The sequence below is a fragment of the Ruditapes philippinarum genome, unplaced genomic scaffold, assembly GCF_026571515.1.
Source record: "Ruditapes philippinarum isolate M1 unplaced genomic scaffold, ASM2657151v2 ctg981_1_1_1_1, whole genome shotgun sequence".
Taxonomy (NCBI): Eukaryota; Metazoa; Mollusca; class Bivalvia; order Venerida; family Veneridae; genus Ruditapes; species Ruditapes philippinarum.
Genome location: NW_026855378.1, coordinates 82,587 through 95,943, shown reverse-complemented (window position 1 = coordinate 95,943; position 13,357 = coordinate 82,587). Strand labels below are relative to the sequence as shown.

Here is a 13,357-nt window from a genome sequence, read left to right as displayed (position 1 = left end):
GGTTCTGCACGTAACATTATTATGGTTTATTCTTGAGCAAAGTATGAAGAAAATAGGGATTAAGGATCTATAGTGGACAAAGTGGATTACTACAAATAAGCATTTTAAGGAAACTTATTATGTTTAAATGTTTCCAATTAAGTCATAGCATAAAAACGGAATTAAAAGAATTTACTTTTATCTACTATAATGTTCGGTACTAAACGTCTTCCCGTTTGTCCTGACAGTCTTACCGCTTGACTTACTTACCGACGTAGCAAATTTGTTCAAGTAGAGCCCATCCAAACTTTGTGTTCTTGGGATCGAATATGTTAATAAGCGGTCAGTGGGACATAAAAAAAACAAAAACAAAAAACAAACAAAAAGCACGGATTATAAGTACGCACATCATGTAAGTCAGGTACCGTTAATGTACAATTACAATTATAAACAACAAGTATCAACTTTGAAGGTGCAAGTATCCGAGGTTATTTTTTTTTTACCTTTAATCATCAAGGACGGGATATATATAACGTTGACAAAACTCAATTCAGATTCAATAAGACAATATTTGTTTGCTGACTTAATAATGTACATGTTCTAAGAAGTGTACAATTTGCACACTATTTTTACTATTCTACTTTATAACGAAAGCATTTGTAAATAAAGGTATATCGAGCTTTAAAGTCAGGTAACTTTGATGTATACCTACCACTTTCCTTACGCATTTCCTTATTTACAATTAAATATTGTGGAGTAAGGCAATATCTTTATTTCATTAAAATAGTTTACAGAATAATAGAAGGGAGATAGGATTGGCGACAATAAAAATTATTTTTTATTTTGACTTCCTTATTTGAATTGGTTCAGTCGCTAAGATGCAAAACATGGCAACTTTTATGCCCTTGGTTTTACAAACCAAACCAAACTATACCTTATTTTTGATAAAGTCATAACTAAAAAAATACACATTATCTTTATATTAAAGATTTCACTTAAACTTTATTTCACACGATATGTTTAGGAAAGAGCCGCAGATACAGGGAGAGTTATTCGATGGTTTGCTTTGAGATATCCTTTAGTATCGTTTTATGAGAACAACGTTCATGGTTATTTCATTATCTTTTTTGCTTACATGTGTGACAATATAGTGTGGAAAATTAAAGTAATCAAGAAATGCAAGGCGAAAACCTTACAAAATATGGTCGAAAATAAAAAGATTATACAACAAGAATCGACATGTAGCGTTCATCAAAAGTGTATAGATTATAATGAAATACCATAAAAGTAACATGACAAATATGCAATGTATATACAAAGACGTACGGAAGGAGGAATACTTAAAAGTCAATTTGAAAAAATGCACTCTAACGATAAACTACAAAAACAGTCTGAAATTTCATACCATTGTTACAACATTTAATTGAAATTGTTTCCACAAATTCTTCTTAGGATTAAATAAAGCGGTGGTAGGTTTTAAAAAGTTACCTGGTGGACATGATATGCCAACAACGTCGTTGTGACTACAACTATGTGTTCCCCAACCCCTATGCGTACATTGAGATAAGGTGTTTTCATTTCCTGTACATTTGACATCGTCTAAATGAATTGACAATGTGCCAGCGCCAAAGTGTGCAGACCCGACTACCAGAGCATTATTTCTGGAAAGAAAAGTGTGTTTTTTATCAAACAAACTCAGATACAATGTATATAATGTATGTCAAATATAAGTATTGTTTAACGTAATGCAATAATTTATTAAACGTCTTAAACTGGCTTGACGTAAACAAGAACATGAATTATTTCCATTGAATATAATAAGCCGATCAATTACTATTGTTCATTTCATGTCTTAAACCTCACAAAAAATGAGTCGCTTCAAACAAAAACATTTGAAAAGTTTGTTGGTATTTTATAGATTTGACTTACGGTGGATAATTCAACATCTTACAAACAACACTTGCGGACAGTGTATCAAACTCATTATCGCATACAGTTCCCCAAGACCCATCATGCCAAACTTCAAGTCTCCCTTCATATTGACTTGACCCGTTAACCAACCGAACTAGGAAAATAATTAATATTTCAAATTATCATTAAATAGAGCTTCAAAATATCATTCAATAGAGCATAATGATTAGTTTTTTTCTTTTTTCTACAAACATAGAGTAACTTAATGTTTTAATTAAAACAATTGAAAATCTTATTTATTAATAAAGTAAAATGTAAACTTATGAGATAATTCATATCAAGCAATTTCATAAACTTTACCTCATACAAACCTTAAATTAAAATTTGCAAAAACATATGGTGGGCAAACACTTAATTGCACAGTTTTATTACACAAGGATTTGTATTTGTGTGTAAATATTTGTAAAGTTTCTAGCTTGCAAATGTCGTTATCAGACCGTGATTGTAAGATGTAATTTTATTACCCTTGTATTACATAATATTACACAATTTGTATTGTACACTTCCTTTAAATAACCGGATTGGTCAGGCGGCAAGTGTCAAACAGATTGGCACGCGAACGGTTGTTCATTCAACCGGGACATATAAATACCTTGATATAGTTAATCAGTTACCCTTATTAAAATGGTAAATTATGTAACTTTTAAATACACCGATTAATGTTTATGGATTTTGAGAAGAGAAAAATTGTGTGACGTGCATTATTAAAAATAACATGTATTACGAAGAAGTGGATAAAATGTGTGTTATATCTCTTCCAAACAACCCATCTTAACTTCTCAAGATTTTGGAAAAAAAATAAATTATTTAAAATCTATTTATGTGACTTGAATTTTTCTGTTTGCATCACAGGCAAATCGGATAAAGGATATTATCAGGTATATTGAATACTAAAAATGCATTATCACCTGTTCAGATATTTTTTCAGAATGATTATTAATCTCGATTTCATGTTATAAAATTTCTTTTGTTTTTATATGAAATATTTCAACAGCAAATAAGTTGACTTTTCATTTGCTAATAGATATATTTCCACATCTTCTTTAAAAAAAGATCTCAGTGTCAGGTCCGTGATCGTTAATTCTTAAACAAGTATCTTTTCCATGCCTTTTTATGGCATTCTTCGCAGTCACCTTTTCTATATTTGTTAAACACTATTTTATATAATTTTCTACCGTTTACCTTGAACTAACTCGGAATTGTCTATGAACTTCTACTATTTTTCTTTGTAGGGTGATGCAGTTTTTTGCCCTACGCAGATTGCGCATGCGCGAGAAATTCTAATTCCGTCGATTTTTCATAGCAACGGACCGCGTCGTAAAAAGGTCTATTTAAATGGTGGCTAATTTATGCCATGACATATTTTCCCCTTGCGCATCACGGAGAAAAAGTACAACAACGTAGTGACTGTTGAATATTTTGAATGTTTTCGCCTTTAGGCACCGTGAAGCAAAATGTTGACTTTGTCGTATTTTCTGCATTTTCGTCTCGAGAAAAAAAGTGAACATTTTTTCGTACACAAAATGTTGACTTTGTCGTATTTCCGTCCGGCGCCCCGCAGAGCGAAAATCTGATATGGCGCAAAACAACCACCATACAATTATAAATTATGCCACGAAACATAATATTATCAGAGTTGGGTATAACTGCCGGAGATGTATCACAATAGATTATCAAGATACCTTGGTTGAATCACACTACAGTATAATGATTAATACATTTAGAAAGTAAAAATGAAGTCTGTAATGTTCAAGTATATCTTAGTAAATATATCCTATGATTACCATAGCTCTGATTTATATAGATCTGTTGTTGTTTCCTCTGAACACCAAATGCCTTTTCCAAATTCTTATGATCAACAACTGATCAGTAATATGTATAAGGGTTTAACTTCATATCATTTTATATTTCATATAGTCTGTCTCATCAAATTTGAACATTTTGGTTTTTTTTCCATCTTTTACCCAAATTGAGAGTAGAATAAGTCATCTAAATAAATGTTATGTAAACCCTGGATTCAAACAGGGAGTTTTATTACAAAGTAAAATAAAGCTCCTTGATTCAGCATTTTATTATTTTAAATAAGGTCAAAATAAAAAAATGTCTCTCCTTCCCAGCACAACTTAAATAGGGTTTGAAGAAGTTAGGTATGTAACTTCTTCTTATATTCTTTTTTAGTATATGAGTGCATTAAAAGCAAGCTTTATTTTAATTTTAAAGACATCAAGGGACTTAACTTGTAAATGATATAAATGTTGATTGTAACAGGTCTTCATACGTTATGTGTAAACAATGGAGTATTTGAAAATTTTGAGATCATTATTGTACATACCACATTTTTGAGAATAATAATTTTGGAAAGAGACAGAACCACATGGTTTGAATGGTATGGAAGAGGAAAGACTTATATTAATTTTGCAAGTCAGTAATGACATTTATAAAATGGTTTAACTATAGTGCTTGTTTCGATCAAATTCTCTACTATGTTCAATTATGTAAAATGAAATTTTTAAACGTTTCTTCTAAAAAAGTATTTCATTTTAAAATAAGGTATTACCAAACCTGTCAATTAATCAGAACACTTGTAGAAAATAAACAGTTACAATCTCAATAATGACTTTTGTGTGGTAAAATTGAAAAATGTATTATATAGATAATTAAATTAAAACATTATAAACTGGTATACATATTGCTGGAATTTAGAGTGAAATGTTGCTGAGTAAATGTGTGTATTTTTACCCTAATGCTATGTTTTTGTTTCACGAAGGGTCATTATTCAATCTAAATGGTTGACGGAGTTAATAAGCCTACTCTTTGACAGCGACTTCCAGTTATGATTTTACACACAATCATGAAAAGCTAAAATTTACAGTAATTGTAGTATTCTAAATTAAACGATTCATAGTGGCCATTTCTGATAACATAAACATATACGTAGGAAACTCAATAGGGTAGTCAGACCCTTAAAGATCCTGTAACACAATTTGTATGGTTTTATATTATAAATATGATGCTCAAATTAAGATTTATTAATTCTGTAAGTTCCAAAAAGCATTATTTATAAAGATATTTCCGAATTTAACATTTCATATAAATAAATATATCATCAAAAAATATTTTTTATAAAGGCTAAGTCAAATTTTTCAATAAGAAATCAATGCATATATTTTAGTGATCACATATAATATGTACAAATATTTGCAGTACATATTTCACATATTCTTCGATGTTTGAAAATTGTTTAATAAGCATAATTATATATATATAAATATATAATTTCATTTAACTGTGGTACACAACCTCAATAACAACATACAGGATCTTTAACTGACAAATCAATTATCACAATGTGAAAATTGTGTACTGTTAACAGCTATTATAAGTGTTTTAAAGTGTTTAAAAATGAAATTAGGACTTTGCTAACATGTTTTCTAACACATAGTTTTAAGATTCTACACATGTATTTATTAAACATTATGGAATAAACACTGATAAAGATGCAAACACAATGAAATATACATGTTGGTAAAGGTTGTAGGGTAAACACTGGAACAATTTTTAAAGATGAATTGCAAGCACATTTTGTTTGGCTGGTTAATTTTAATCAGACCAGAATGCATATTTAATGAATGATGCGTTGCCAAATGTTTCAGAAAACCGTCCGGTTAGCTTAATAGTAGGGTTCGATTCTCTGACGGTGCATGCCACTTTCGTTGTGATAGATCATAAAATCCTTTTTACGATCATTCGCAATGTACCTATGTTTTTAGTGTGTATAGAAAAAATCAGTTCCTTTCAAAAGTAAGGGCAATTTGTACTAGTAAACTGCTTGACAGCCTGCCAAGGAACGATGCTGTGGCTGAACTGTGCTCTGATAAAATTCAATTTGGCTCGTGATCTGGAGTGAAAACTACCAACACTACAATCACCTGCTTCAGATGACCATGGAATTAAAATCAAATAAGGATTAATCCTTGAGAAGTCTTCATATAAAATGCACGTGATCACAAAGTAACTAGCATAATATACAGGCATTATTCAAAGAATATGCAGGTAAATAAACATTAAAAGAACATAAAATAAGTTTGCCCGTGTAAAAGCTGCACACTATGAAATAAATCACTCCTAATGACAGTCAAGTTATTAAATTTCATATAGGTCCTGGGTACTGGTTGCACTATGTTATTGACCAAACAGTCAAAAAAGAATTATCACATGAGTTTTCAATTTCAATTAGACTATGACTCGGTTGTTTTTTGCAAACAATGTACATCAGTGATTGTTTTAGTATTTCTTATTAGATTGAAGAGTAATCGGCCTTTTCGTTTTTTAAGGAAAGTAAAACACTGCATTATGGGATTTTTGTGTTAGTTTGTTAAGTAAACGTTAAGCACTTTAACGCATCGTTAAAAACGAAAATTTTAACATAGATCTGAACAACTCAAATTTTGATATTTCGTTAGCCAACGAAAATGTTAAAATTTATCAATAGTTACGTTAATTTGTCGTTAAAATTCACCATAGTTTTGAACAACTAGGCTCATGTATACAACACAATCATATCAACCAATTCGTATCCTCCTATCGTGGCTTCGGTTTATTTTGGTTTATATTAATCCATAGAGAAACAGTTAAGACAAGAGTGATCAGTGATCACATGTGTCGCCTCATGATGGCCAATTTCATGTCGGAAAGTTTTGTGACAAACGGACAGACAGACGGACAGTGCACAACTAGACTTGGTACTGATCATTCCTGTAAAGTTTGGAAAAAATTGCACCAGTACTTTATGAAGGGTAGTCCGGACAAGCTTTTGTGTATCTGGCAACACACAGAAAAAACACCTTTTTATCAAAGGGCCATAATCATTCAACCGGAAAACCCGTGCAATATGCGCAAGGACTTGAGCTACCGGTCAATCCTGTAAAGTTTCATTGAAATTGCATTAGTGGTATAAGAGAAGTAGTCCGGACAAACTTTAAAAATAAAAATTATTAAAGGGCCATAACTCTGACAAAAATCATTGAACCAAAAAATACTGACAATATGCACAACTAGACTTGGTACTGATCATTCCTGTAAAGTTTCGATGAAATTGCACCAGTAGTTTATGAGGAGTAGTCCGGACAAGTTTTGTGGCGGACGGACAGACGGACAGACAGACGACGGAGAAGTGATCCCTATATGTCGCCACTACTCCGTAGAGGCGACACAAAAATGCGGTTCTGATACCCTCAGGATCTACATGCAGCTAAAAGTAAAAGTGTCGAATTGTATAACCAACACTTGATTACAGTCATTTTCCAATACATATTAATTGCCATCGAGAAATACTGAAATCAATTTGATTAAACAATATGAACAGATAGTCGCCTATTTATTTAAAGGAAATGGCATCTAAAAATAGAAAGTATGATGTAAACGACGTTATGAAATGAGCATCGAGGCCATAGTTACCATTTTGTTTTGTATGTCTGTTTTCAATTACTATTTGTTTGTATTATTAAGTATGAATATGCAATACATATTTACGGTGGCACAAAGGTGACATGTGTGTATTTCTATTTATCTCGTGGCTACGAGATACTATGACATAGCCACGAGTTACTAAGTCGTGGCCACGAGATAGCTCAGTCTTGGCCACGAGATACTATGTCGTGGCCACGAGTTTACTAAGTCGTGGCCACAAGATAGCTAAGTCGTGGCCACGAGATACTATGTCTTGGCACCGAATTACTAAGTCGTCGCTATGAGATATTATGTCGTGGCCACGAGTAACTAAGTCGTGGCCACGAAATAGCTTAGTCGTGGTCACGAGTTACTAAGTCATGGCCACGAGATAGCTAAGTCGTGGCCACGAGATAATATGTCGTGGCCACGAAATAATAAGTCGTGGTCACGAGATAGCTAAGTCGTGGCCACGAGTTACTTAGTCGTGGCCACGAGATAGCTTAGTCGTGGCCACGAGTTACTATGTGGTGGCCACGAGTTACTAAGTCGTGGCCACTAGGTACTTTGTGGTGCCCTCGAGTAACTAAGTCGTGGCCACGAGATAGCTTAGTCGTGGCCACGAGTTTACTAAGGAGTGGCCACAAGATACTATGTCTTGGCCACGAGTTACTAAGTCGTCGCCACGAGATACTATGTCGTGGCTACGAGTTACTAAGTCGTGGCCACGAGATACTATGTCGTGGCTACGATTTACTAAGAATACACTTTACATATGAATTTTTTAAACTTAACAATTTACTTTTACATGCAACATAAATCTTTGAAAATACTGAAGATATTCACTTTGAACTTGTCTTTAGGATCATATTAGAAAGTCACCTTCCAAGGCCCATCAGTCATTAATTGTGACTATAGCTCTTTGTTGGGACAATTTTGTGATCGAATTGGTCAGTACTAACGTAATTGTACGTACTACGGCCTGTTAACCTTGTTTATACGATAACATGAGACGGAATAAGTCCTGGTTTATTCTATTTGGAAGGGACATTGTCCATGAACAGTAGATAGCCTATAAGGTAAAATCCTTGTCTGATGAATAAGTAAGAAGGGATAAGCCATGGTTTATATAACCAAAAAAGATCATTGCACATGATCAGTAGATGACATCTAATAATTTCGAGGTCATTTGGTCAAAAGTTAGGGTCACAGTGACGCTAAATGCACAATTATTGACTAGTCAATAAGTTGTGTAAATGGCACTTTTACAGGCTGGTGAAGTAGGGACATCCTTGTACTATACCACATGTCTAGTTAATTAGGGAAATTCATATAAATGGTGTTATCTGATTGGTTATTTATCTCGTGGCCACGACTTAGCTATCTCGTGACCACGACATAGTATCTGGTGGCCACGACTTAGCTATCTCATGGCCACGACTTAGTAACTCGTGGCCACGAGTTAGCTATCTCGTGGCCACAACTTAGCATCTCGTGGCCACGACATAGTATCTCGTGGCCACGACATAGCTATATCGTGGCCACGACAAAGTATTTCGTGGCCACGACTTAGCTCTCTCTTGGCCACGACTTAGTAACTCGTGGCCACGACATAGTATCTCGTGGCCACGAGATAAATAAAAACACACACATGCCACCGTACATATTTCCATTCATGATGGTGTTATTTTTTATGCGAAAAGATGAAATATATAATATTAACAGCAAAAATATTCTTTATTTTAGATCATCACTCTTCAAAATTTCATTAAATTTTACATTTGTGTAAATAAATCATACACTTTTGCGTTTATTTCTTAAACTAAAAATAGTCTTTTTAGCTATTCTGATCAACACGTGCTGCAGACTGGGACCGAATTTTAGTATTTGTAGAAGACCACCTATAGATTGTTCCTGTGTAAAGTCCAACATGATTTTTAGGAGGATTTGTTGTTTAATTAAGATATGAATAACGCTGAATGACGGACAGCATCATAACAGCTCACCTCTCAGCAATGTATGTACTCACTTGTGCTAAATCTGTTAAACTAACAGTGTTTGTAATAACTAAGTTCAAACTTTAATGTACAAATAATGTCTATTAATGTATGTATTGTTTTGCGTCTTTTAACAACATAATTATTAAATTTGTTTAAGGTAGTTAGCATTTTGATAAGCCAATGCCAATAACTTGTTGTTAGATAAAGAACTTACTAGACTACCAAAGTACCTTTAAAAGTACCAGTTTCATCCGCTATAAGGATAGTTCTACCATCATACTTTGAAGTATTGAAGTGTACATTTTGTTCTACTACATATTATGAGAGATCATTCAAACCATTCCATTTTCAGAATTATTTAGGTCCTATTTCAGTGACCACTTTTGGACTTCTACCCCAACGAACACATGTGGAAAAACAAATATATTAAGTGAAGTGTCGATTTGAGCCACATACATGAAGTTAACTGCGATCAGTTTTATTGACATACATAATGAGAAAGCATAACTGTTTGTCTTACTATTTGATTCAAGGCTAAAAATAAACAGTAAAACATGGGTTTTATAAATGTCAGTAAAGCAAAGTTTCAAAAAGGTCTCTGAAACAGGGCTTATTTAACGAAACTAAAATCAGTATGTTAAAAATTTATCTAAACGTTTCGAAGTTCAGTTGACAAAAGTTTTGATATTCTATGAAGTGACCCGTATCAAGATACATTCAGCCGCTCATACATATAGAATGACAAATTTCTAAAGAAAATGATAGTTATATAGCTTCTAAATAAATATAGCAATGTCTCAAAGTGCAAATGAATAAAGATTTATTCCATAAAGTAAGAAAGGTTTAGGTTTATATTTAAAATCTTAATACACGTTTATCCGTTCATGCTAAACGATAATTTCTTCTACTTAATTTTTCTATATGAATAATGTTACTTCATGCTGCGGTCGAAATTTTGTTAAACAGCAAACCAGTTTAATCAAAATCTATTATGTGCAGAGATATGGTTAAATGATAAGTTTCAAAAGAAAAAAAATCATTTTAATGATAGTTTTTAAAGAATTACCAGGAGTACATGATATGCCGACATCTTCACCATGACCACAATTATTAGATCCCCATTCTCTATGTGGACATTGAGATAAGCTTATTTCAGTTCCCGTACACTTAACATCGTCCAAATGCATCGGTAATATTCCAGCGCCGAATTTTGCGGACCCAAATACCAGGGGATTAGTACTAAAATGATAAATAATAATAGTCGATTTTTAACACAACATACAAATCAGTAAATCTCTTTAATATCAATGTGTGGTTATAGAACATAAATACAAACAACTGGTCTTCCAACATAACACTGTATCACAGGGTTGATATTGATACAACTGTTAATGTGCATTGCTTCCCAAGTCTGAATGTCAATTCCTATTGCAATTGTTAATTAAAAAATAAAGACTATACTGGGTGTTATGTTCATATATCAGTCTCTTTTAACGGATTTTAATCCCAGGGGAATTATTTTTATTACCTAGTAATGTAACACTTGTCAAATAAGTTTGCTATGAGCACTGAAATTTCGGAAGAAAATATTTTTCAGATATGTTTACAATAAACGTTTATAAACACTAAGTAAATCTTAAGGCGGGGCCAATTTTTAACCTAGTGGCATGATTTAAGTTAGTTTTGTTGGAAAATTAAAGGTAATGCCACATGCAACGGGTGTTGAAGTTTTTGACATGTTTTAATTACAAATCTATGTAAACTTCGGTAGAACTTGGGTGACGTTTTTTTACCATCGGCATGATTTATGTAACTTTTAATTCCAGACATTGAAAGGACATGTACTCTGTATAACATGCATTGCTACATACAGTGTAACTTCTGAATTCCGGAACTTCTAAAATCCGGAAACTTCTGAAATCCGAACATTTTTCAGGGTCCCGAAATTTCTCTTTCAATTTTCAATGTAATAAATACCTCTGAATTCCGGAACTGCTATATTCTGAATTCCGAAAGATTTTCTGGTTAAACTGGTGAAATCAATTCAAATTTGCTTCCGAAATCCGAAATTTAAAAAAAGGTTTGAAAAAATATTATGAGATTATAAAACTTTCAAAATGTCAGTATCTTCCAATTAGCAGAAACCATTTATTTTGACACCTCAAAACCTTACAATCAACACCTTACAATCACAACTTTTTAAGCATGTCAAACATTTGATTGAAGTGTAAAAATTAAAAAAAGAGAAGTATATTGTGATGAAAAAACAAAAGAGTAAGGTTATTATTAGCTGGTACAACATGACATTATGTTGTTATATCAACAAATTTAGTTATAGGTGATAATGAAATTTAATATACAATGTATTTATAACTTTTTAAAAGTCCTACTATTTTGCCATTTTATGAATTTAATAAGCTTTCTATATTTTTCATCATGTCTTAAACAATTGGTGTTCAATATTAATATAATGTTTCTACTTGTCCAGATAAATACGAACTTCTGAATTCCGGAAACTTCCAAATTGCGAACTTTTTGGCTAGTCCCACAGGTGTTCGGTTTTCAGAAGTTACACTGTAATACATAAATAAGCTTATATCGTTTTATACTTACTGTTGATATTCCAACATCTTACAAACAACACTTGCCGACAGCGTACCAAACTCATCATCGCATACTGTTCCCCAAGACTCCTCATGCCATACTTCTAGTCTCCCTTCATATTGGTTAAACCCATTTACCAATCGCACTTCAAGAATACAAGAAAAGTTATTTATACAATAATGTTTTATGATAAATGACCAGGCAATTGCCTTGGTCACTTTTCCACAGTCAATATTATGGACAAAGACTAGTAAAGACTCTATATTTAATATATCATCAAGTACATGAACGTTATTGTCAGTCACTGAAAAATAACAATTTTCAAATATACATTTTACAGTATTAAAGAAGAAAATAAAAAAGGAAAGAACAGTTTTTAAAAAAAATTCAAGTTCAAGTTAATGACTAATTAATCTAATCGCATATGATGAAGGTAATGAATGTATATTTAAAATTAAGAAAATTAACAAAAAAACAGACAGTTTATGGAGGAGATAATTCTGGAGATATGGACGCTAGATTTATAACCCTTGTCATATTATTATGATGTGGAAATTTGAAGAAAATGCTATAAGAAATGAAAAAGTTTGAGTTAAAAATAATTTTTTTGAACAAAATCTAAGTTTAAGGTGGACATAATTCTGGAAATAGTCAAGCTAGAGTATGGAACCTTCTCACAAATGATTTTAGTGATACATATTATAAAATACATAGATATGAAGTTTGAAGTAAATTAAGAGAAGTTAGCAATAAAAAAACTTTTTTTTCATGAAAACTCTTAATTCAAGTGGGTGGGTTGTAATTCGATAATTTTTGTTTTAAAATTGTGATCCTTGTCACATTTGATGTGGTTGATGATCAGAAATATGTGTTAAAGAGCAAGGTTCACTAAGCACCAAAAATGGCCCCATCTTAGATATTGATAAAAACCTAAAGGTGTATAGTACAATGTGTTACATTTTCAAAATAGACATTTATTAGGCATTTCTGGTTACTATGACGACATAATGACGTCATAATTAGAGCACCTGCTTAATTCAATTAAATCACAAATTTGACGACAATAATCATACAAGACTAATAAATTTGTGTGTTTGACTGAATTAAACTCATAAAGATAGCAATATATTTCTTATATATTGTAAACAAAATTATAGTTTAGTTAAAATTAGACTAGTGTGTCACAAAACTAATATAAAAGATAAATGGGACTCGTTTCGGATATTCCAAATTCGGATATTTAGAAATAAAAATGTGCATGCATATTATTTTTCGCCTAACTAAATGTATTTATTTTTACTTTTATAAATAATGTAAGTTTGTTCATTTTTTAATAATAAATGTCTAATTTGCTT

The 13,357-nt window shown here is 32.1% G+C and overlaps 1 protein-coding gene across 5 annotated transcripts in view; it reads right to left on the bottom strand.

Annotated features, from left to right (window-relative positions):
* LOC132743110 (deleted in malignant brain tumors 1 protein-like) overlaps positions 1-13,357 on the bottom strand; it is a 180,390-nt gene that overhangs the window by 131,936 nt on the left and 35,097 nt on the right. For 4 of the 5 annotated variants that reach the window (XM_060731626.1, XM_060731624.1, XM_060731622.1 and 1 more), the window contains exons 9-12: positions 12,012-12,147; positions 10,465-10,637; positions 1,909-2,044; positions 1,468-1,640 (exon numbers count right to left, since the gene is read on the bottom strand). In XM_060731626.1, coding sequence (XP_060587609.1) covers positions 1,468-1,640; positions 1,909-2,044; positions 10,465-10,637; positions 12,012-12,147 — 618 coding nt within the window. The remainder of the gene's footprint in view (positions 1-1,467; positions 1,641-1,908; positions 2,045-10,464; positions 10,638-12,011; positions 12,148-13,357) is intronic. The other variant, XM_060731623.1, reaches the window with a different exon arrangement.